Source organism: Martes martes (genome assembly GCF_963455335.1).
Source record: "Martes martes genome assembly, chromosome: 13".
In the NCBI taxonomy this organism is placed as follows: domain Eukaryota; kingdom Metazoa; phylum Chordata; class Mammalia; order Carnivora; family Mustelidae; genus Martes; species Martes martes.
Genome location: NC_137901.1, coordinates 70,357,676 through 70,381,138, shown reverse-complemented (window position 1 = coordinate 70,381,138; position 23,463 = coordinate 70,357,676). Strand labels below are relative to the sequence as shown.

At 47.7% G+C, this 23,463-nt stretch overlaps 1 protein-coding gene across 6 annotated transcripts in view; it reads right to left on the bottom strand.

The window, feature by feature from the left end:
• The window catches only part of ASCC2 (activating signal cointegrator 1 complex subunit 2), a gene marked incomplete at its 5' end in the record, with an annotated part of 40,991 nt that extends 18,371 nt beyond the window's left edge, over positions 1–22,620 (bottom strand). For 2 of the 6 annotated variants that reach the window (XM_080821190.1, XM_080821191.1), the window contains 8 exons: positions 3,709–3,821; positions 4,871–4,981; positions 6,069–6,136; positions 10,759–10,888; positions 12,437–12,607; positions 12,979–13,137; positions 18,258–18,355; positions 22,499–22,620. In XM_080821190.1, the coding sequence (XP_080677316.1) occupies positions 3,709–3,821; positions 4,871–4,981; positions 6,069–6,136; positions 10,759–10,888; positions 12,437–12,607; positions 12,979–13,137; positions 18,258–18,338 (833 nt within the window). Of the gene's footprint in view, positions 1–3,708; positions 3,822–4,870; positions 4,982–6,068; positions 6,137–10,758; positions 10,889–12,436; positions 12,608–12,978; positions 13,138–18,257; positions 18,356–20,495; positions 20,539–22,498 lie in introns of those variants that run through there. The other 4 variants (XM_080821192.1, XM_080821193.1, XM_080821189.1 and 1 more) reach the window with 3 other exon arrangements.
• Between the last annotated feature and the right edge of the window lie 843 nt (positions 22,621–23,463).

The following is a 23,463-nucleotide window of genomic DNA, read 5'->3' as shown; positions in this document are numbered from 1 at the left end:
TTCCTCAGATGTACTTGCAAAGGTGCAAAATGATGTATGTGCAGCTATTCTTTGTAACATTTTTCTGGAATAGCAAACAACTGAAAAAAATCTGAAGGTCCGTCTATGGGGTCTGGTGTTCCATACAGTACAACGGAATTCTATCCAGCCGCACCAAAGATGGAGGTTGCTTTGTGTACTGACACACATTAAATTGAAAAATAAAATGTACCCAGCCTCTAGAACTGTGAGAAATAAACTTTTATCGCTGAACAAATAAATTATTTAATTAAATAAAATGCAAACAGTACATATAGTACTCGTAATAGGTCAGCAGTTAATTCAAAAGGCAGGGGGTGGGGGTGGGCACCTGGGTGGCTCAGTCGGTTAAGCATCTCACTCTTGGTTTCAGTTCAGGTCTCATTCGCAGGAGTGTGGGGTTGTGCCCCACATTGGGGTCTGGGCCCAGCAGGGAGTCTCCTTGAGATTCTCTCTCTCCCTCTGCCCCCACCCCTGCTTGTGCTCTCCATAAAATAAATAAAATCTTCAAAAAATAAATAAATGAAAGGATGAGGGGGGCGATATGTAATATGTGTATCTCTGGAAAATGCCACCAAAAAACCCTAACAACAATGGTGGTGTGTGAGAACGGGACTGGGGAAGGGGAAGAGGTAGACTGCATTTTATGTGTGCATATATACATTTTATTTTTATTATTATTGGTTTTACTTATTTTAAGTAAGCTCTATGCCAAATGTGGGGCTTGAACTCATGACCTAGAGATCAAGAGTTGCATGCTCTACTGGCTGAGCCAGGTGCCCCTCATTATACATTTTGAGTTTTGAGCCACGTGAATGTATTATTTTTTCATAAAATTACGTGACAAGGAGTTACTCAGATATACTTGAGGATGTCTGGGAGGAAGGAGGTTGTTCTGAGAGGATTAGCCACAGAGCTGTTTGGTGGCTGTAGACCCTTCCAGAAAGTTGCGGGCACTGAGATGGCTGTGTTTGCTCAGCGGGCATTCCTGGCCTCCGACACAGTGAGAACATGCTGGGCCAGCCTGGAGCTGTTTGTGGGTCAAAGGCAGTGTCACTTGTAGTCAACCCTGTTTTCCCTTCTTCCTCCCTCCTCACTCTGACATGGATGGAGCTGCTCCCCGGCCTTCACTGTCCCTTGCAGGAAAGTAAGTTCTTCCAAAAATTACCCTCTGTTTCCAAAGACCCTTTCAAAAGCAATCTGTTACCATGTTTGGGAAGATGCTTTAACAAAACAGGAAAATGCCTATGGGGGCACCTGGCTAGCTCAGTCGGTAGAGCATGTGATTCTTGATCGTGGGGTCAGGAGTTTGAACCCCACACTAGGGGTAGTTTACTTAAAAAAAAAAAAAAAGAAAATGCCTATGGTAAGTGAAGATAAGCAGGATACAAAATCCTAAAAATAGCATGATCTCTCATAGTGATTTTAATTTTTTACCTTTGGAGATTTTCCAAATTTCCTATGAGCATTTGCCACTTTAACCATGAGAAAAGATACCTTTTCAAAAAGGGGATGGCAGAGCACCTGGGTGTCACAGTTGTTAAGCCTCTGCCTTTGGCTTAGGTCATGATCCTAGGGTCCAGGGATCAAGCCCCGCATCAGGTCTTCCTGCCCAGAAGGAAGCCTGCTTCTCCCTCTTCCACTCCCCCTGCTTGTGTTCCCTCCCTTGCTGTGTCTCTGTCAAATAAATAAATAAAATCTTTTCTAAAAAGTGGGGGGGATGGCTACAGGCCTATTCTAACCCCTTTCTTCAGGCGGAGTGCCGACTGGTGCTTTATTCTAATATCCTCTGGGAGGCTGATCAGTCCTTACGTGCGACCTTCTCGAGCTGAGGGGACCCAGGAGGGGTCAGAACACCAGCTGCTCTCTCTGACACAGGTCAGTGCTAGACACATGTTTTGTTGAATGGGTGAGTAAAACGACTGAATGGACTGGTGGCTGAGTGCACAGAGTTGGGCAGCTCCCAGGAGCTCCTGCAAATGGTGGGGAGATGTCTGGCAAGAGCGACAGCCAAGGCCACTGAGAACAGGCCAGCACTACCCCCACATCGTTCCCAGGCAACATGCAGGTTACCAGCCCAGGCCTGCGCACCCCTTTCTCACTGCACAAGGAATAGACAGATGCCTGTGATGCTAAGTGTGCAAGGAGGGTCTCCCTCCCTACATCTTTCCTCATCCTGGCAGGATCTCTCTATAACTCCTTTGGATAAAAGCTCCCAGTGGCTCCCTATTGCCTACAGAATAGAGGCCCCACTCCCTGCCAGCGACGTCAGGGATCGTCACAATCCAGCTTTTACCAACCTCTCCAGAGTGTCTCTTTGTTAGCAGCTCCTTTTCCTGCTGCTCTGGGCTCTGCCTCATCCCACTCCACTCTCTGGCTCTCCCAGGACACCGTCTGGGGTTTCTTACCCTCGCTCTGCCTGCTGGAGTAATCCTTCCGTCTGGAAGGTTCCTGTCCATTCTCACTTAAAGGCCATCATGAAACCTCTTACTTCACCAGACAGAATTTTGCCTCCCTCCTCTGTGTTCCCAGAGTGCTTCATAATATGGCCACAGCAGCCGGCCCCACATGTGAGCTTATCTGCTTGTTTCTTTGAGTGTGCTCTGCTCGAGACCAGATGCTGAAGTCCTCAGACCCGTTTTTTTGTTTTGTTTTGTTTTTTTAAGATTTTATTTATCTATTTGACAGGGAGAGAGAAAGAGCAAGAGAGAGCACAAGCAGGGGGAGCAGCAGGCAGAGAGGGAGAAGCAGGCTCCCCACTGAGCAGGGTGCCCGATGCGGGGACTCGACCCCAGGACCCTGGGATCATGACTCAAGCCAAAGGCAGACACTTAACCATCTGAGCCTCCCAGACGCCCTCCTCAGACCACTTCTTATGATCTGTTACTCCTTTGTGCCTGCTCATGAGAGGGGCTTTGAAACCAAGGAACTGAACTTGGGTTTTTTCCTCCCTTATCTAGTTCTTAGCCAAAAATGGGAATGCTTGGGGAGCCTGCTTCTCCCTCTCCCTCTGCAGCTCTGCCTGCTTGTGTCTCTTGCTCTCTCTGTCAAATAGATAAATAAAATCTTAAAAAAAAAAAAAAAAAGAAAAAGGGAATGCTTCTAAAATGCAGGTTCCATGGCACCTGGGTGGCTCAGTCGCAAAGCATGTACCTTCTGCTCAGGTCATGATCATAGGGTGCTATGATCAAGCCCTGCATCAGGCTCCCTGCTCAGCAAAGAGTCTGCTTCTCCCTCTCCCTCTGCTCCTACCCTCTGCTCGTGCTTGCTCTTGCTCTCTCTCTCAAATAAATTTTTTTTAAAAGATTTTATTTATTTATTTGACAGAGAGAGATCACAAGTAGGCAGAGAGGCAGGCAGAGAGAGAGAGAGGAGGAAGCAGGCTCTCCGCCGAGCAGAAAGCCCGATGCGGGACTTGATCCCAGGACCCCGAGATCATGACCTGAGCCGAAGGCAGAGGCTTAACCCACTGAGCCACCCAGGTGCCCCTCAAATAAATTTTTAAAAATCTTGGGAGAAAAAAAAAGATAAAATGCAGGTTCCACATAAGCAGGAGCCTTACCTGTCTTCTTCACTACTGTATCCCCAGGCTGGAAGAACGCCAGGCACATTCTAAGTACCCAGTAAATATCTGCTGAATGAGGATGTCAACTAGCACCTCTACTTGAGGAGCTGGAATTACCACTGTACCTGTAACAGAAGTCGTGTTTCTGGAAGGTTTGGCAAGCCAAGGGGAAGATATCCAGAAAGGCCCAGAGCGTTGTGCAGGTATCACAAAGGTAGAGAACAATGTCTTTTAATTCCTGTTGCCAAAAGAAAACACTGCATTATTTTCCTCCACCCCCATACACAGCTCTGTGGTGGGTATGAGACAAAGTTGACAAAACCAGTGGGAGCCAACAGGCAGCTAGTTGCCTTGGGTGGGTGGGGAGGTGGGAGGGGGAGAGATCATTGAAGGTCTATGTGAAAACTGGCTGGTCCGTCTCTAGCACGGTCCTGGACCTGGACCAGTTACTCAATCTTCCTACCTCAGGTCTTGCTACCTTAGCTCCGACGGGCACCCACCCAGTGATCTGGGGTTACTTCTAGTTCTAGCATAATACAGTTCTCTCTTCTAGGCTGAAGGACCTGAAGACAATGCCTGTGGTCCTACACAGAAGGTACGTCCACTGAGGACAAGAATATCAAGTCCATACAGAACACGGAGTACATTCTTACATGCGTTCCGGAGTCTCTTGACCACTCTGAAAGGCAGGCTGAGCAGCTATTCGGATCTCTATCGTACAGATTAGGAAACTGAGGTTTAGGCAGGTAAAATGACTTGTTCCCACAGAACTTGGTGTGCCTCCTTCTGAAATACCTGTTTAATGCCCATTTTCCCACGAGGTTGCGAGTTCCGAGAGGGCGGCTGATGGCTGCCTCTTTCCTGCTCTATCGCCAGTGTTTAGCATAAGGCCTGACACAGGTCTGTGTTCATTATTTACCTCTGGCTTAGACTGCAAGTCCCATGCCTGCTTCTGCCCTGCTGCTTTACCCTAAAGGCTCAGCACCTGCTGGAGTCTCCTCAGTACAAATTTGTGGACCAAATACAGGGCTCGATGAATAACACGAATGAGCTCATTGTGCTGAGCTACGTGAAGACTGAACCTCCCTCTCGGAACTCTAGTTCCCTGTTCTTTCCACTGCCCCATAAAGAAGCTCCCAGAGAAAAATACAAAGCCTGCTAAAATGCTCTAAGCCTGTGTGATGGGACTAGCTGCTTCTGGAGTTGGGGAAAAGGGTCACAAGCAGGGGAATGAGCAGTGGGGTCCTCTGCTGGCCAAAAACAGGCTGGGCTGAAGGGCAACCTCACCAGGAGAGGCATGTCGCTGGGGGTCAACCGGCCCCTCTCCTCGAGTTTCTGGGGTGTGGCGCTGGCCCCGTCCCCTTGCAAACCACAGTGCTGGAGGATATTGCTGAAAACCTGTGAAACACAAGAAGGGGTCCTCCTACATCCTGTCAAACCAGCAGCTAGGACCCCTGACCTGCAGTTGGGGATCGGCGATCTGGAAGCTGCCTTGGAATCTTTCGAGTATGGGCCAGTGTTTCCAAGAAACCAGCTGAGAGAACGCCAGGACACAGGGTTAGAGTGGAAACTATAAAATTGGGATGATGGGGGTTATTCTTCTTACAGGATTGTGGGGAGGATTAAAAACACAAAATGTAAAGGGGCACCTGGCTGGCTCAGTTCGGAAGAGCTTATGGCTCTTGATCTTGGGGTTGTGAGTTTAAGCCCCATGATGGGGGCTTAAATAAAAAAAATTTATTTTACTTAAGTAAAACTAAAAAAAAAAAAAAAAAAAAAAAAAGACAACATGTATGAAAAGCTCCCAGAATCCTACAGAAATTATCTGAATGAATATACTGGGCAAGTGTATGGTAATGAACATTTAAGATACACTTTCAACAATATATATTTTGGATCCTCTGGAGATGACCATTTATGGAAATATATTGAAATAAAAAACAAATCAACAGTGTGAAGAAAACAGAGCCCATTGTAAAATCACGTAAGTCTTGAATTCATTGTACCATCTAAAAGGAAGCTAGCACATAACTACCCTAAATGTTATCGTGAATAGTAGAGTCTCTTGGTGGTGGGATGATGGGTTAATCTTCCTCTTTTTATTTTTTATTGGTTGTTTATATTTTCCAAATTTTCTACAATGAACATTATTATATTCTAAAACAGTTTTATAGAATTTTAAACTCTTATTTGAGCAACACAGGCCTCTCAAAGGGGTGTCCTTAGAGGCTTGTGGCTGTTGGTAAACAGCACACAATTTAAGCTCTTTTTGTATGAGTGCTAGACAGCCCTTAGATTCCAGTTCTGTTCAAGTGGGGAAAAGGGCGAATTTGAAAGGGTGTGCTGAGGCACAAGACCCAGAGACTGTCTGGAGATGGGGCTAGAAAGGGGTGGGGAATAAACTTTTCCCCACGCTATTCTCAGAAAGTCCAGGGCCATGCCATCAGGTTGGGGAGGGGATCTGGGCAGGGATGAGAGCTGGTACCTGAAGGATGGTGGGCATGGTTTCATCCAGGTCATTATAGTAACTGGGCTGCTGGGTAAAGATGTTTCCTGAAAAGAGAAAAGAAAGGTAGGGATTGGGAAAAGTGGGTGGGGGAGGGGAGGACACATTACAAATGGTTGCCAGCATGTTCTGTGACCTTTCTCCCCTTTCTTAAGCCTGTCTGCACTAGAGCAGTCCTGGCCCCAGGCCCTGCTGGCACAGAGCTTTGGCCCAACCTAGAAACTTCCCCAGCACGAGGGAGGACTTTACTCAGTACAATTTAACCTTTTAAGCACCTCTGCCTAGCGAATTACATCAAAGGCCTACCCTGGGAGCAACTGGGTGGCTCAGTCAGTTAAGGATCTCCCTTCGGCTCAGGTCATGATCCTGGGGCCCTGGGATTGAGCTCCGTATCGGGCTCCCTGCCCAGTGGGGAGTCTGCTTCTCCCTCTGCTTCTGCCCCTGCTTGCATTCTCTCTTGCTCTCTAATTTAAAAAAAAAAAAAAAAAAAAAAGGAAGAGGGAAATAAAAAAGGCCTGCCCTGGTCAAACCAGCTCATGCTGACGTCCCCAGGGAGTGATCATACTTGGGCACCGTGCCTTGGATGACAGCACTGGCTTTGGAAGTGGGAGTTAGTCATCCAGGAAAATCAGGAGATATGATCTCTTTGCTCAAGAAACCTGGATGCTACAATCCAGGACTCTTGCCAGGCCACGCCTCTAATAATGTGAGGAGACTCTAGGGAGAAATTTGTCTGGAAATTCTCTTACCCTCTGCTTTTGAATACGTTAGCCATATTAACCTACCCTCCTCCAAGGGGAGAGGCCTGGGAGGGACCTAGAGACAGGTTTACCACGCATTTGCAGTTGTTCCTATAAAACAAAGCTCCTCTCCAAATGTTTACTACCTCCTCGAGCTGCCGCTGCTGTGAGTGCGTAGGTTAGAGCATATGGTAACTGGAACAGAGACCGAGTGTTCCAGCTGCCCAAATGGCGAGGGAGGAAGGGAAAATCATAGCTAGCCAGGAGACATGCTGATGCAAAATACCAACACCCTTAAGAAGAGGCCAGGGTTCTTCAGCTCACCACAATCCTAACGGCTAAGTCTGGCTGTCAGGCTGTGCTGAATTCTAGGCACCCTTTGTCTTTGGGCAGGTCTGTCCTTGGTTTCCTTAATGAAAACCAAGGGAAGCCCTTGCCCCATCCTTGAGGATTTGAAAATTCATGGGATCAAAGGCCAGATGGGACTGGGTGAGGAAGCAAGTCACTATGTAGCCAGACTTTCTGTAAACGATTTCTTGGATGCCCCTTCATTCCTTGACCCCACAAAGAGGAGTTTTCCAAGTACGTGCTCACTCAGGGTATCCCACCTTCAGAAGGGTGCTGATCCCTCAACCTGTGAAGAAGGTACTCCCTGACCATCTGTGGCAGCCTCCTACTCTTGACAGCAAGCAGGGACTGAGCTGTCTCCCCACCAACTTCTGTTCTTTCTCATAAAACCCTCCCAGCCAATGGTATCCTCAAGGTCAAGTCTGAAATCCCGACTGGAGCACAGAGGGCCATGTGAGATCTGGCCCAGAAAGCACCTCCAGGCACCCTCTCTCCATTTCCTGGGCTGCATTCTCTCTTGTACCTCCTTAACCTCAGAGAACAAGCCCTGTCCCCTCCCCTTGCCTGAAGTGACCTCCCAGAGTTGAGTCCACCATAAGGCAGGTGTCACCTCCTCCAGGCAGTGCCTTCTGACTCAGGTGTCAGGAGCCGGTCTCCCCCCCAGTACCATACGGTAGACCCCACTGCACCCTAACCACCTGACCTGAGGTAGGGCACTCTTTCATAATCCTTCTAGTGCTTATGTCTGAGTAACAGGGATGTTTTACAAGCATCAAAACAGATAACATTTCACAACTGACCCTTTCCTCTCCTTTATCTGATCCAGTGATGGTGAAGATCTGACTTGCGATCTCTTAAAGAAACAATTAAGAAGTAAGGGACAACGGTGGCATCCTTCTTGGACTAAAGCAGTTCAGAAACCCAGGGTGAAGGGAAGGGATTGCCAAAGAGATCAGTGTGGTCCTCGATGGCACCAAGGCCTGACGTACTCCTGCTTTCACAAAGTGCCTCCAAGAGTCTAACTGGAAGGCCCTGCTTTCAAAATCACACTTCCTGATTCAGAACACCAATCTTGAGGTTAAAAAAAAAAGTAAGGTGTGTTCGTGCAGGAAGGTTGAGGGGGGTGGAAGGGTGCCAGGTAAGGACTGGGTTTCTGCCCAAAGGATAATCAGCCAGTCCCCTTGTTCCCTCCTTCTCTCCCTTGTCAACACTCTTACTACAGCTGATTTGCTTGGATCAAGAGCTTCTGTGGTAGAGACAGTGGAGGCTGCCCCTTGTTGGGCCTTCCGCTCAAGGGCTGGAAAGACAGCTGCAGTATGTGTGTGTGGTGGGGGCGTATGTACGCACTGTGTCTCCAGGCCCCTTCTCCACACCAACACACACACACCCCAATGCACACACAACGAAGGGGCTCCTGATGCCTGGTCTGCCTTCTTTTCCATGAACCACCCTCTAAGAGCCAAAGAAAAGACTCTCTTAAATGAGCCAATTAAGGGTTCTCAATCTGCGGGACAAAAACATTCTACGACACTTCAAAATTTATAAGGGGGTATGTTCTTCTAGGGACAAACTTTCATCTGATTCTCAAAGAAGTCAGTGACTCAAAAAATTAGGAGCTTTCTCACCCACCCTTGCCCACCTGGAACTACGGGCAGAAGTCCTTTCCCCCTGAATCTGCACAGCGTCTCACACCCCACAGATCTAACACTGACTATGCCTCCACTTGCAACACGCCCCTCTCACCCCCACCTGAAAGGCCCTTTTCCTGCACCTGACACCAGTTTTTTCTAGAATTGTTGATGTCTCCCTCTAGCTCACCTCCCTAAGCCCTGCTTTATTCTACCTCCAGGATGTCCTCTTCAGCCAACCCAGGCTCTCACCTTCAAACCCACGCTGAAGTACTGGCCTCCTCCTCAGTCTCCTGTCACCACCCTTCCCACTGGCACACTGCCAAATTAGCTATAACATCAGACAGCTCCTCTCCACAGCTCCCATGACCTCATTCCAGTAAGAGCTCACAGTAACCCGGTGCTTATAACGAGCCAGGCACTGTGCTAATCCTTACAACCATCCTATCAGGTAGGTAGAGCATTAGTCTTCCCATTTTTCAGATGTGAAAACTGAGGCTCAAGGGGTTGACTGATTTGGACAAAGTAATACAGCCAGGAATAGGGTTGGGGTGTGAACTGGGCAGAGCCCGACTTCTGAACCATCAAGCGATACTGTTCCCTGAGTGCTAACGGCTGGCATAGAGTCCTCCCCGATCCAGCCCCAGCTTCCCCTTCCCCATCTCCTGTTGTTGCCCTCCCAGAATGCTCTGCTGCTGCCCTCCCAGAATGTTCCACTCTAACCACTGGCCTAATAACTGTTTCTCTAACTATCTCTCGTGCCTGGTTTTGCTCACTCACCCCATGCCCTCTGTCTATAGTAACATTATGAAGAGTTTTTCTCTGGGAAAGTAAAAGAATTGAACTGATGATCAGGGAACAATTATATTGGAATGAGAAACCAGACACCATATCAATGAAAAGGCTGGATATGAAATTTCATATACATTATGCTCTGACATGTTTTTCAAAACCACGCAGAGAAAAGACTGGAAGGAAATAATCACCCAATGATTGTCTATGGGTACCGGAATTTGGTAATTGCTTTCCTGCTTCTTTACACTTTATATTCTCCCCAAACTTTCTAAACTAACCTGTATTACCTTTATTATTACCTTTTTCATTAGGAGGAAGGAAGGAAACCATTTCAAGGGACAAGTTAGCTTTGAAATTGGGCATTTGGGAAGACTATGTCCTATAATCTCAGGGTGAGGAGGGCTGACAGTGGTGTCCTGTCTCTGTGTCCCACCCAAAATGCTAGGGTGTTGTTCCCTCTGCAGCATCCCAACCAAGCTTCAGTCTCTGACTGACCCCTCCAGCCCACTGCCTCATGATGGGATCCAACTGCTAAAGTCATTCCTTTCTCAACCCAAAAGAGTCCTCTCTGAACTCAGTCTCCAAATGATCTCAGCAACAATGCAAATCATGAGACTTCTGAGGCAGGGAGTGACAAAGAGGAAGAGCTGGAGAGTCAGGCCTCTGTGACATAAATCCCAGCTTGGCCACTTATCAGTCATGGGCTCTCGGGCAAGTCCCTTACATTTTAACCCCAGTTTCCTTGTCTGTAAAGAAGGATGATTACAGAGCCACATCCCAGGACTGCCGTAAGGATCAATTAAGATCACATACAAGGAGCTCGGCAGAGTGCCAGGCCCCCAGTGAGTGCTCACCTAAAGATGAGCAATCACTGCTATTCTTACTGTCACCGCTGAAGCAAACCTCCCCACTCCTTCAACAGTTTGACATGTGGCTTAATACTAAGACCCTTAAGAGACCGTGGGGTCCAGTGTTGTCTCCACTCCCCCACGGCCACCTAGCTGTGTCTTTCGGAGTTGAAACACACATACCTGCAAAGTCAGGTCCAAACCCCATTTGCCACTGCAGTTCTGAATTCCCCTGCGCTCATCTAGGTGCTCTAGTTTGGCCTGTGGGGGCCAGCTCTGTGCAGCCCTCCAGGCCCTGTGCCCTACATACCTATCATCTTCTGGAGCAAAGGCGAGTTGCCTTTTCCAAAGAGCACGCAGAGGTCCAGGATCTTTGGGATGTCAAACAAGAAGTTATTGTAGAGGATTTCTCCAAATGCAGAGGGGGAAATGAAGTGATCCTAAGGAACAGTGCAGAGAGAGAGGATGAGAGACTTTCCAAAAGCATACTCTTGGTAAAGTAATAGCAAGCTCACAGGAACAATGGGGGATTGGCTAATAAATGAAGGTCCATCCATACTGCGGGCATGTCTGAACCTCATATATTGACCTGAAGCAACAGCTATTCTTCGTTTTAATGTAAAAAGATACAAAAACACACTATTAAATAGTCGGTTGGGCATTCATTCTAAAATATTTATGGGTTGGGGCACCTGGCTGGCTCAGACAGTAGAGCACGCAACTTTTGATCTTGGGGTCTTGAGTTCAAGCCCCACTTGGGGCGTAGAGCTTACTCAAAAAAATAAAATATTTATGGATAAACTACTATGATGTTTGGAATTGCTTTAAAATACTCCAGGAGGAGTGCCTGGGTGGCTCAGTGGGTTAAAACCTCTGCCTTCGGCTCAGGTCATGGTCCCGGGGTCTTGGGATCGAGCCCTGAGTCAGGCTCTCTGCTCAGCAGGGAGCCTGTCTCCCCTTCTCTCTCTGCCTGCCTCTCTGCCTACTTGTGATTTCTCTCTCTCTGTCAAATAAATAAATAAAATCTTTAAAATAAATAAATAAATAAATAAAATAAAATGCTCCAGGAAAGGGGTGCCTAGGTGGCTCAGTCAGTTAAGCATCTACTGTTGATTTTGGCTCAGGTCATGATCTCAGGGTGGTGAGATTGAGCCCCGTGTTAGGCTCTGTGCTGGAAGTAGAATCTGCTTAAGATTCTTTCTCTCCTTCTGCCCTTCCCCCACCCCGACCCTGCACTCTCAAGCTCTCTCTCTCTCCTTCAAAAAAAACCAAAAACCAAAAAACAACAAAAAAACATTCCAGGAAAAAAAAACCCTCAGGGGAAGAAAGAAAATAAAAGTGATAATTGTTGAAGCTGGGTGATAGGTAAGTACATGGGGTTCATTATGCCTTTGCATATATTTGAAAGTTTCCATACTACAAAAGGTTTTTTGGGGGAAAAAAAAGCAAGATCTTATTGTAAAAATAAATATGGACTCAAACACACACAAGCATATTGAAAGGAAAATAATTCCCTGAAGGAACTTGCACCATAACGGTGGTTATATTTGGGGAAAGGGATTTTCTGGTGACTTTCACTACCTACAAAACATTTCTGCAATGTTTGAGTTGTTTAGAGAGCGCGTTATTTTTAAAACTGGGGGGAGAAAAGTGAAGGTTTTTAAAAAGCACATAAAAGTTCCTTTAACAAATCAGAATCAATGTTTTCACCCTCTGATGCATGAAAAATGGTACAGTCACACGTACTGGCAAAGGGCCCTCAGCTCCCATTGATGAAAACACTGGATGTAACGCAGACCCAGTGAATTCACAGATAAGGGGGGTGGCCACAGATTTCTTCCCCAAAAGTGGGAATGAAGGTGGAGGGGAGATGAAGAGGAAACTCGGTACTTCCAGAACCTTCCAGAGTCTTCCTTCCCAGGGGCGGGAGAGTCTGGCACAGAGATGCTGGGTGTCGGGCAGCACCCTGTCGTGGGGCCGGGGCTTACTTTGGATTCCTTGTGAGTGGACATGCGAAGGAAAGTGAGGAAAACACTTCGATGGAGGCGTTTCTGCATGTCAACAACCTCAGGGGCCGGGGCCACCCACTCATCGAACTTTCTGGGGACATGGCGCAGATAAGAGTCCAGGCACTTCTGCAGGGTTTCATCGAAGATAACCTGTGCCAGACAACAGATCAGAGCAAGGATTTGTCACTGAGGCACAAGGACTTGTGGGTGGACTGCGCAGGGGCTCACGGGCCTACCAGCCCTGGCCTAAGGCAAACACTCCAACCCCGAGGGACTAAGGAGGTATGAATGAGCCGCGGACTAAACACAAGTTTCTAAAAATGACACGTGGGAAGGCATTGTGTAAACATCGTTAAGATTGTGATACAAGACAGAGCAATCCAAACCACAATTTGCTGTTAAGGATCCAGTGTAAGAAGTAGGGAAAAAAGCATCTCCTAGGGGGGAGAAAAACAACAACAGCAACCAACCAACGGCATGTCATGTGCTTTGTCTTAGTGTTAATTTTGATAGAATGTTACCTGGCACCAGAATTTATCGTGAGGCAAGGCCAGGAGCCAGTCGAGGTCATTGGCTACGAAGGTGGCGCGTTCCAGGTACTCCTCCACTAGGGCGGGAATGTTGTCTTTAGGGGGCGGTTTGTATAACACAAAATACCGGTCTGCCTTCTGCTCGGGGTGCTACGGATCCAAAAACCACGTGTTAACGTGGCAGAGGTTAGTCAGCGAGGGCCCATTTGCCAACCCACAGCAATGACAACACTTGGCTGTTCCAACCGGTGACCCTCCAAGGAGTTTTTAAGCACAAAGAACCAAGTGTCTTTAACAAAGGGGGCTTGGTTGCACCCAGGGAACACTAGGCAGGCATTAAAAACCATGTGTTTTGGAGGATATTTTAATGCCATGGGGAAAGGTCAAGGCAAGAGAAAGCAGGGATATAAACCTATTTAATAAAACCAGTTTGGGGATTTTTAAAGAAGTATATATTTTTAACACAGATTAAAAAAAAAAAAACCGGCACACGCAGGGTGGGGGGCTAAACGTACCAAAGCTAACAGTGGTTACCTTTGGGGGGGGATTATGACTATATTATGACTGGAATACATTTTCCAGTTTAAAAAACACATACACATATTATTTTTTAAGTTATTTTGTAATTCTACAGGGAAGACATGCACATCTTTTCTTTCAAAACTTACAAACCTGTAGAGAAGGTGAGATTACTGGGACCACGCTCCCAGTCCCCACATCCTCCCAGGAGTGACCACTCAGCATCAGGTGAGTGTCCTTGCAAACCTTTTCTAGGCTTTTACGGGAAAAATATACCCATAGAAGGTATGTTAGATCTGTTTTCCTCTTTCTTATATAAATAGTACCATACTGTATGTATCATGCTATATCCTTCTTAGAATCGGGGGAAAAAAAAAACTTGGTAACTTTTTTCTTTTAAAGAAAAGAATGCTGATCAAGTAATTGCAGGTCTCAGCTTAGAATCACAAGTTCTCTCTCCCAACCCTTACCTTGCCATGAACAAACCTTACTTTGTTCACCATTAAGAAGAGATGATGAGCTCAGTTTTCTCCTCTGACTACATAAGGGCTGCTTTCTCCGGGGGAAGTGAAAAGAGGAGGAAGGCCGGGCAAGGTCTCAGTGGTTATCAACCATAATCCACCTACTTCCAGGTCTGTCAGTCCAGGGGGACAGGAAAATCATGATGGATTGGTTGGTTTCCTCAAGAACCCCCTATGCCTCACTACTGCCTGATGAGAGTTTTCAAATTGTGGAGTCTTTGGGTTCCACAAGGATTCCTCGAGGCGGGGTCCCTATCAGGTGGGTCTTTAGGACCCCGCCCCCATGGAAATCAGAATTTATACAGTGGGCTTCCAGGGACAAGCTTTTTGAAAAAGGGACTCCTGCCAATTGAAACAAGTTCAAAACTACTCTCTTGGACCTAAATTACCTCCTTGGTTTCTGAGCTCCTCCCGTCGTCTTTCTGTTGACACCTCATCTCTTAGGTTACTTCTCAGTCAGGGCTACTCATCACCCCCTACTCCTCTGACAGACAGACAGACAGACAGACAGATAGACACCCCCGACCCGAGATTCTACTGTCCTTGCATTCCTACAAACATTTACTGGCACACCGTTGGGCCAGGTATGGCAAGGCACATGAAGAAAATGTCAGCATGCTCACAGAGCCTATGCTCCAGAGAGGAGATGCATATCTAAGCCAGCAAGTGGGCACAAAACAAAGAAAGTGACAGCCCAAACCTGGCAGAGGGACCGTGGCGGGGGTGGGTGGGTAAAGCTGATTATCTGCACCCAGAGGACAAGGGAGAACTTCCCAGAGCAAGCAGCATCTAAGCTGGGCCTTGGGAAATGAGAAGGATTTTTTTTTGATGGAAGAAATGGTACATTATGGAGGCATAAAAATGGGCCGAGAACCAAAAAAAGAGGCCAGGATTGCACTGGGTGGTGGGAAACAGATGTGGAGGGAGAGAACACTGGAATGGTGAAAATAAAGGCCGCCACTTGACAAGACCAGCTCTGTGCCGGCTGCTGAGTGCGAATGCCCCACAGGCTAGTTCTTTTTCATTGATAACTACTTAAAAGGGAGATAGTAGTCTCCCCATTTTACAGAGGAGGAAACAATCAGTAAGGGGCAGGAATTTTGCTAAGGTCACAGGGCTAAAGAGGCCACTGAGGCAGGATGTAAACCAAAGCTTACGCTGCAGACCTACTCAATGACCCACAGTACCCACGTGCTCTCCTCGTGCTGCTTGGCGTTCTGATCCCAGCTCTAACCTCACCTACTCCAGGAAGTCTTCCCAGCTCCCAACCCTGACCAGGCGGGGTGTGCACTTGGGCTCGCCCAACCACGGCAACCGTTGAACTGCATCAAAAGTACTTTCAGATCAGTGGGTGCTGTCCATGGGGACAGAAGAAAGGTTGGGTCACTGAAGGGCACAAGGAACCTTTCTGGGAGGAGTAGAAATGTTCATTACCTTGACTATGATCACAGTACCCTGGGGGCATACTGATGGCAACACCAGCCAAATTGTATACTTTCAGTATGTGGAGTTGGACTGTCTTTCAATCATGCCCCCATCATGTTATATGAAAAGGAAGGGCCTGCCTTCTCTGTCTCCCCTCCTAGCCTATAGGTCTGCAGAAGCAGTCTGGGCCTTGCTCACCACAGCATTCCCAGTCCCTGGACCAGTGTCTGGCTTGGAGCAGACTCTCCATCTACATTTGCTGGCTGGACAAAGCATCAATGTGGGTAAAGAAGGACCAGATCCCACCAAGTTCTCTGAAGGACCTTGAATGCCAAAGTCAAGAGTGGGGACTTAATTCTGTAGGTAGCAGAAGCCGTGGGAGATGTCAGGGCAGAGACTAGCAGGCCCAGCTGTATCTTCCACACTTCGAGTTTGGCTCAGGTCCTACTTGCTCTGTGAAGCTTTCTGGACATTCTCTGCCCATCAAACTTCTGTTCTGCCGATCTTGATAAGAAGCCATTTCGCCCTGTTCTCTGCCTGTTCCATGTTCCACTTACATGAGTCTTGTCTTCCCCAAGAGCTCATTCACTCATTGTGGCTCAAGACTTTATTTCTCTTGGGTTTTCAATAGCACTAACTGTGAGCTGTGTGCACAGTAGCTACTCAATAAACATTAGCTCCACTTATCACCCTGCAAAGGCAACGTGGTGGCTGTCCCTTGGCTAGAGATCTCCTTGTCTTAAGTTGGGACTAACGAGACAAATATAGAGTAAGTACAGATCTCTTCCACAAGACCGCTCCTTCATCAGGCAGCTGTCTCCCTCAGCTCATCTTCTTCCTACTCTATTCCCCATTCGAACCTTCTGCCACTGTCACTGCTACCATCACTGTCACTGAGCGCTTACAATGTTCTAGTTATGTGGTTAAGTATGTGTGAGATTTAACACAAAGCTTGTGCTCCTTGACTCAATGATACTGCTTCTACCCCAAGGGAGTGGTGGTTGGGCAGGAGTTGGGCTCTCAGGACTCCGGGATGGTATACTTGGGTCCTCCTGCCAGGTTCATCCTTCTCCCAATGCTCTCATGGCTACTGATTATTCACCCTTCAATACCCAGTCTGGGATCCCTCCCCTCCTTCATGAAGCCTTCCCTAGCTGCACATGCCCTCCCACCAGCCCCAAGGCATCCCTGCCCCACACACCCCATTCAGTCTGGATCAGTGGCCTGGGCTCTGCATTCAAGTAGCCACTTCTAACACCACCTTGATCACACTGTAGAGAAACTACTGGTCTGCTTTTCTCTTCACTGCTGGTCTTCTCATAGACTCCTCAAAGGCAGGAACCATGTCTTTTTTTCTCTGTAGCTCCAGGATCTGGCACAAGGGCTGGTTGGAGTCCTTGACTCATTTACTGAATGTTTCCTGAAAGAAGAGTACCTGGCACCCGGGAAACCAGAATGAAGAGAAGGGACCAGGATCCTGTTCTCATGGAGCCCACAGCCTAGCAACCCGGGTATTAAGTACACAGGGAAGGACTGAGGTGGAAAATCAGAGTTTCTGTGTTAATGGGACTGTTCCCTATCTGTGCTGGCAAATACAGTAGGCACTCACCACATGGACTATTTTAATTTAAATTAATTAAAATTAAATATAAAATGTAGCTCCTCAAACTGTCTACATCTCAAGTGTGTAACCCCTATTTGTGGCGAATGACGACTGCACTATGTGGCTACCATGCTGAGCAGAACAGATCTGGATTTTCTGATAAATACCTTCTCACATAAAAAGGTTATAAAAAAGAAATGGCAGGCTTTATAGCAGAAAGGTTAAGGGTATGAGCTCCAGAGTCAGTCTAGCTGGCTTCCCATCCCTGCTCCCTTAATTTCCTAGTTCTGTGACCTTGAACTTTCAGTTTCCTCATCTGTAAAGTGGGGACAATCAAAATACCTACTCACGGGGCTTAAAAAGAGATAATCCAGGTGAAGTGTTTAGAAAGATTTGGCCCAGAGCAAGTGCTCTATAAACATTAAGTCCTATTATCAGAGAGGAGTTAGGAAGTAATAAGAAGCCATCCAGAGAGCAGGAAACCCAACACCAAGCTTTTGTTTCCCACGACTTTACTCAAGCCCCCCTAGAAAATACTTCCTCCCACCTTGCTCAAGTAAGCTCATATTCTTGGGAAAACAGTAAGTGGGTGTGGGGACTCCGGTCCCCACGTCTGTCTCCTTCAGCAGTCTGGCACCTCTCCGCAGCCCTAATCTCACTCTGCAGCTGGTAATCAGCACACTCACAGCCTCCTTATTTTTCAGTCTCCCAAGCCCTGCAGAGTCGGTATGTGGCAGGTGGCGCTTCGTGGCCTGGTGCGATAAAAGACAGCCTGACCTCTGAAACTGGTGTTCCCCCACTGAAGTGTGGATAGCAGGTGAGATAGCTCTGAAACAAGGCCTACCTGAAACCTGAACGCTTCCCGCAGGGTCAAATCCCCAAACCCGGCTTTGGGCTGGATCCTTTTCTAGGCCAGCTCAGGTTGAGCCACAACTGCCATCAGACTCTGATTCAAAATGAAATGCTTTGGGGGCAAGGTGTGGGGTTGCAACATGGAAAATAGGACTCAAATTCAAGCTGCTGCTCTCAGAAAGGAAACTTCTGCACTGGGTCTGGGAGGACCTAGTAGTGTCCCAGCTACTGAATTGCTGACTGTGGCCCTCGGGTCATTCTTGGAACAGATAAAGGAGGAATTTGCTTTTTGCTTCTGAAATTGCAAGAACAATAGTATCAGGCTGAACGGCCTTAAGGTCCCGGCTCACCAGCGCTGGGGAAGTCCTCAGTTTTCCTGTCTTCAGGTCCGTGTGGGTGATCTGAAGTTGGTCCAAGGGCAGAGCTGGCATTGTGCTGCGTGACCCTCCTGAAAGGAATATGGATGGGAAGAAGAGAGCAGACACATAGGCTCCTGGTGGCAGGGGCCTGCCCTGGAACTGATCCCAGAGCCAGGAGAGAAGCTTCACCCTCTGGCCTCAGGAGGCTCCTGACTTGAGCCTTGAAGGCCCAGTGCCTGCACCTACTAGTCCAGATGGTGCTGACTTTTCTGCCTAAAGCAAGAGCTCTCAGCTGAGGAGGAAAACACTCACCAGGTGACTCCTGAAATACTCCCGCCCTCTTTGTGAAGTACTGGCTAAGTGGACCTAGGTTATTTTTATTATGGCTCCAGCTCTGTGCCCTCCTTGGCCTGTGAGCTCTGTGAAGACAATGCCTGGTCTCTCCTCTTATTATCTTTTCTGTGACCAGCACAGGCCTGGTGCAGAGTTGGCCTCATCAACTGTTTGATGAGTGACTGAATATAAGGACACTTTTCTTATAATTCTAAGCAGATCTGCAGTCTTTTCAGGGATGGAGGAATGGGCTTTTCCTCATTTTTTAAAATATTTTATTTATTTATTTGACAGAGAGATAGAGAGCACAAGTAGGCAGAGCAGCAGGCAGAGGGAGAGGGAGAAGCCGACTCTCCACTGAGCAAGGAGCCCAATGCGGGGCTTGATCCCAGCACCCTGGGATCACGACCTGAGCCGAAGGCAGCTGCTTAATCGACTGAGCCACCCAGGTGCCCTGCCATTCCTCACTTGTAGAGGGTTTTAAGATTTTACAACCTCCCTAGGCTTCAGGGAAGAAGGATGTGGATGAACAGAAGGACCAGAGAGGATGACAGAATTCACAGAAAACTGCCAGTGTGAGCTCTTTTCTGCAGAGGCCCAAACGCACCTCCAAGTCAGTGAGTGGCATATGCCACGTCTCTTGTCTTCCCATCCAATGTTCTTTCCACAATTCTACTCGGCCTGCCCCACAGAAAGGGACACACATATTGGCTGGATCACAGAGTGAAAGTGAATCAGGCCCCTTAGAAGACATGCCACATGAGGCCAGCACAGTCTCAGTGACAACACAAAGACATATTGAGGCTGGGATGAGGAAACCATCTGTCACCTCCTGAGAACCTCATAGATGAGCTAAGGAGGCACGGTCAGCCATTGAGCTAAGGGATGTCCCATATCTCGGATATCAGGCCAGGCCCTGGTGTTATGAAGACAGAGCGATAATGCAGGGTCTCTGCCCCACAGGAGCTTACAACCCAATAATTATGATAATGGCAGTAGTAGCAACACACTTATAACATGTGCTGGTGCTGTCCCTAGGGCTTTTCTCAGCATTAACTTGCTATGCATATATTAATGCTTAGAACAACTCTAAGGTTAGGTCTATTTTTATCTCCATTTTATCAGTGAGGAAATAGAGATGCGGAGAAGATAAGAAACTTGCCCTAGGACTTAGTAGTTGGTGAAGCTGGCCGGCTCTTAACCATTCGCTGTATTGAGTCTAGTGTACTTGAGCTTGTAGGGAGTGTTGCTGTCAGGAAAGTATTTCTGGGGAACCTAAATGATCAGGAGAGCCTGCCTTGAGCCTTGGTAGTGGAGATTAGCCAGGAAGGAGGCTGCTGCAGGCAGAGGACAGAGCAGGAGCAAAGGTAAGGAGGTTGGAAGCAGCTTGGTACAAAAGGAACCTCAGTTCATGGGCTTTTTAAAAGATTGTGAAGATATCCATTCTAGAAGGATGTAAAAGAGACAGGACCACTCTGTCTAATCCCCAATGCCTGTTCCAACTCTAGGATCTCCGTGGGTCAGCCACAAGGTCCCTGTACATGTGAGGTAGCCCGCCAAAAATTATAAGGTGTGAAGTAATGAATGGGGCTTGGGTGACTTTTCACCTTTCAGCTTTCCAGAACATAGATAATAGACACATGTTGCACAGATGTTAGTTTGAATCAAGTTATGATTGTACTAGCATCTCACAACAACCTAGCTACAGACAACAGGGATTATTGATGCTCAGAGGTCCAAAGAGGGATAGACACATTAGTGACCGAGTTGAAATTGAAGCCCTGCCCGTCTGCTTTGGCACCTGGATCTCTTGTGCTCAACAGACTAAAAATACTTCTTTCCTAATCTCCCAGTGATGCTGGGAGGGCAGCTGGGAACACCAGGGGGTCTGCTCACCAGTCCAGAAGTCTAAATGATTCACGGGCCCAGTTCTTTCCATGTTCACCTGCCAAAGAGGGTTGTGGGAGTGTTCAGTGTAGGGACCTAGGTTGGGGAAAGAGCCATAGTAGGTGGTGCCTCTTCAACCTTTTAACTTCCAGGCCCCAGAGGCCAGGCCTAGACAGGTAGAGAAAGCACCTGATTTCAGAAGAAATCCACTCCTACAAGCCAGTGCTTGTAAAGGCGGTTCAGACTCAGGCTGGCATGATGGTTAAAAGAGAGCTTTATAGTTCTGCAGCCTGGATTCATATCCCAGCTCCACCTTTTCCTACCCATCTGAGACCTGGAGACAGTTCCTTAAACTCTCTAAGCCTTGTTTTCCTCATCTATAAAACTGAGACATGAGAAGTAATCAATGCTAAGTGTTCAACACAGTAGTTGGCACATAATAAGCACTCAATAAAGTTTACTTGTGATTGCAAGTCCCAACCATAGGCAGAACACTTTGGGCTTCCTCATTTACTCAGCAAAGGCTGACTGAACACATTCTGGGTCCTGGGCAATGTAAATGACTGTCATTCAGTGTGATCAGAGCTGTAACAGGGAATTTTCAAAACAAGCACAACAGAGAAAGGGAGGATGTCTCTGAGAAGTGACCCATAACCTGATTGTTGAAGGATAGGAGGAAAAGATGGGGAGGAAGGGCATTCCAAGCAAAGAGCAAGTAGGAACACAGGCTCAGAACCAGTGGCTTTGAAGGAAGAGGGGGACAACTGGTATGGCTGAAAACACAAGGTCAGGTAGGGGGGATGACAGAAGTTGAGAGAGGAGGTTGGATAGGAAAGATGAAGCCATTTTAAAAAGAGCATCCAGTGTGATGCTAAAGATTTTGGTCTTTCATCTAAAGTCAATGAGGAGTCATTTAAGTAGAAAAGAGATATAATCAGAAAGAAAAGACAACAACCCAGTGGCAGAGACACTGCCTATGAACCACTGGAGAGCAAAGACCATGTTAATAATTTCACTCAGCCATTCAAAAAGTTTTTCGAGCACCTACTATGGGCCAGGCACTGAAGCCTGGAGAATACCAAGGTGGGCAAATAACAGATTTGGTCCTGCCCTTCACAGAGCCTGCAGTCTTTATGGGAAAGACAGATATGAATCAAATAGAATACCATGGTGTATGCTATGTAGATCAGGCACATGGGGCTGTGACAGCATTTAACAGAGAGAACAGATTTGAGGGAGGGAGCGTGTCAAGGAAGATCCGAGTTTTCATCTAAAGTATGGGTAGAAATTAACTAGGCAAAGATGAGATTCTAAGATCCAAAAGGTAAAGGACATTGATCACGATGACATCTATGTCCACCACTGCATCTTTCATGCCAAGCAGGGCAGCAGAAGCCAAAATCTTAGAAAAGGGCTTTCTTTAGAAGGCGAGCTTGGTGCAAGCAAGGATGCCTGGGAGCATTTCCAGGGCAATCGCTGCCTCAGTTTCTCTAACTGTCATCACCTTTCTGGTCTCAATTCAATATTACTTTCCTCAAAGGCCTTCCCAGACTCCCCAGTCTAAAGTATTCACTCCGCAGTTATTGTCACATCTTTAATTATATTGTGCCTTTATTTGTCGTTAACGGTCTCCTCCCACTGGACTGTATGCTCCATGAAGGAGGGTACCTTATCTGTCTGGCTGCTTGTATCCCTAGTGCCTAGATCTGTGGCTGACATGTAGGAAGCGATGGACCTGTATTTGTTGAACGAATGAATGAACACCAAGGAAACTGAAACCCGGAGTGCCGGTAGGAGGATTGTGACTCGTCCAAGGTCACTCTGGGGTTGAACCTCGAACCCGAGACTCTCGGCTCTAGCGGCCTGGCCTCAGGGGCGACTAACAGCCCCTCCTGCATCATCAGTCTCGGCCCCGCCAAGCAGGCGAGGAGGACCGTGGCCGCCGGAGACGTGGCCGCGGCTCGTCCCAGGCCCGATGCCACCTATTCGGCAGGGCCCAGCCGCGCACTCACCTCGGCGGCTCCACTATCGGCGCTGTGCCGCCGCCGCCGCCACCGCCACCACCACCACCGCCGCCGCCGCCGCTGCCGCGGTCCACGGTGACAGCTCCCAGTGTGCAGACACTTCCGGGGTCAAACGGCGATTCCGCAGGCGCAGACAGGAAGCCCCGACCGGCCCCGCCCCCGGTGCTGACAGCCGCCGGGAAGCCGGGCCCGTGGCCACGCCCCCAGCCTAAAGACTTCGCCCCCACCAGGAAAAGGCTGGACGGTAACCACGCCCCCTTCCCCATCCTATGTTCCAAGAGATTCCACCTCTTCGAAAATCCAAGTATTGTACCTGGTCTCTCAGGATCTCAGGTTTCCATCTCCTTCCTAACCTTCTCAATCATCGATTTACACATTTCATCCAAAAGAGTAGTTTTAAACAAGTTAGAAGCATGAACATGATGTTGAGCAAAAGAAAGGAAAGTAGTACAGACAGCAATTTTGTTTACAGGAAGTTCTAGAACCCGCAAGACTAGTGAGCGGTGATGGGATTAGAATGGTGGTTACCTCTGGGGCTGGTGACTGGAAAGGGCCACAAGTGAGAATGGGACATTGCATTGTCTTCATCTTTGGGTAGATACATAGATGTGTTCAACTTGGAAAAGTCATCAAATTGTACACCTATGAGTTGTGCACATTTGTGTGTGTATGCAATACAAATGGTTTTGTTTTGGTTTTGTTGTTGTTGTTGTTGTTGTTTGTTTTAAATCAAGAAGGCTGTGCTATAGCTATCTTTTTTTTTTTTTTTTTAAGATTTTATTCATTTGACAGACAGAGAAAAAGAGAGCACAAGTAGGGGGAGCGGCACGTAGAGGGAGAAGCAGGCTCCAGGCTCAGCTGTGGAGGTTGAGCCCCCATGTGGTATAGCTATCTTAAAAGCAAAATGCAAATTTTCCACAGAATGTTTTAGGTGGTATAAGGTTGGTATTCCC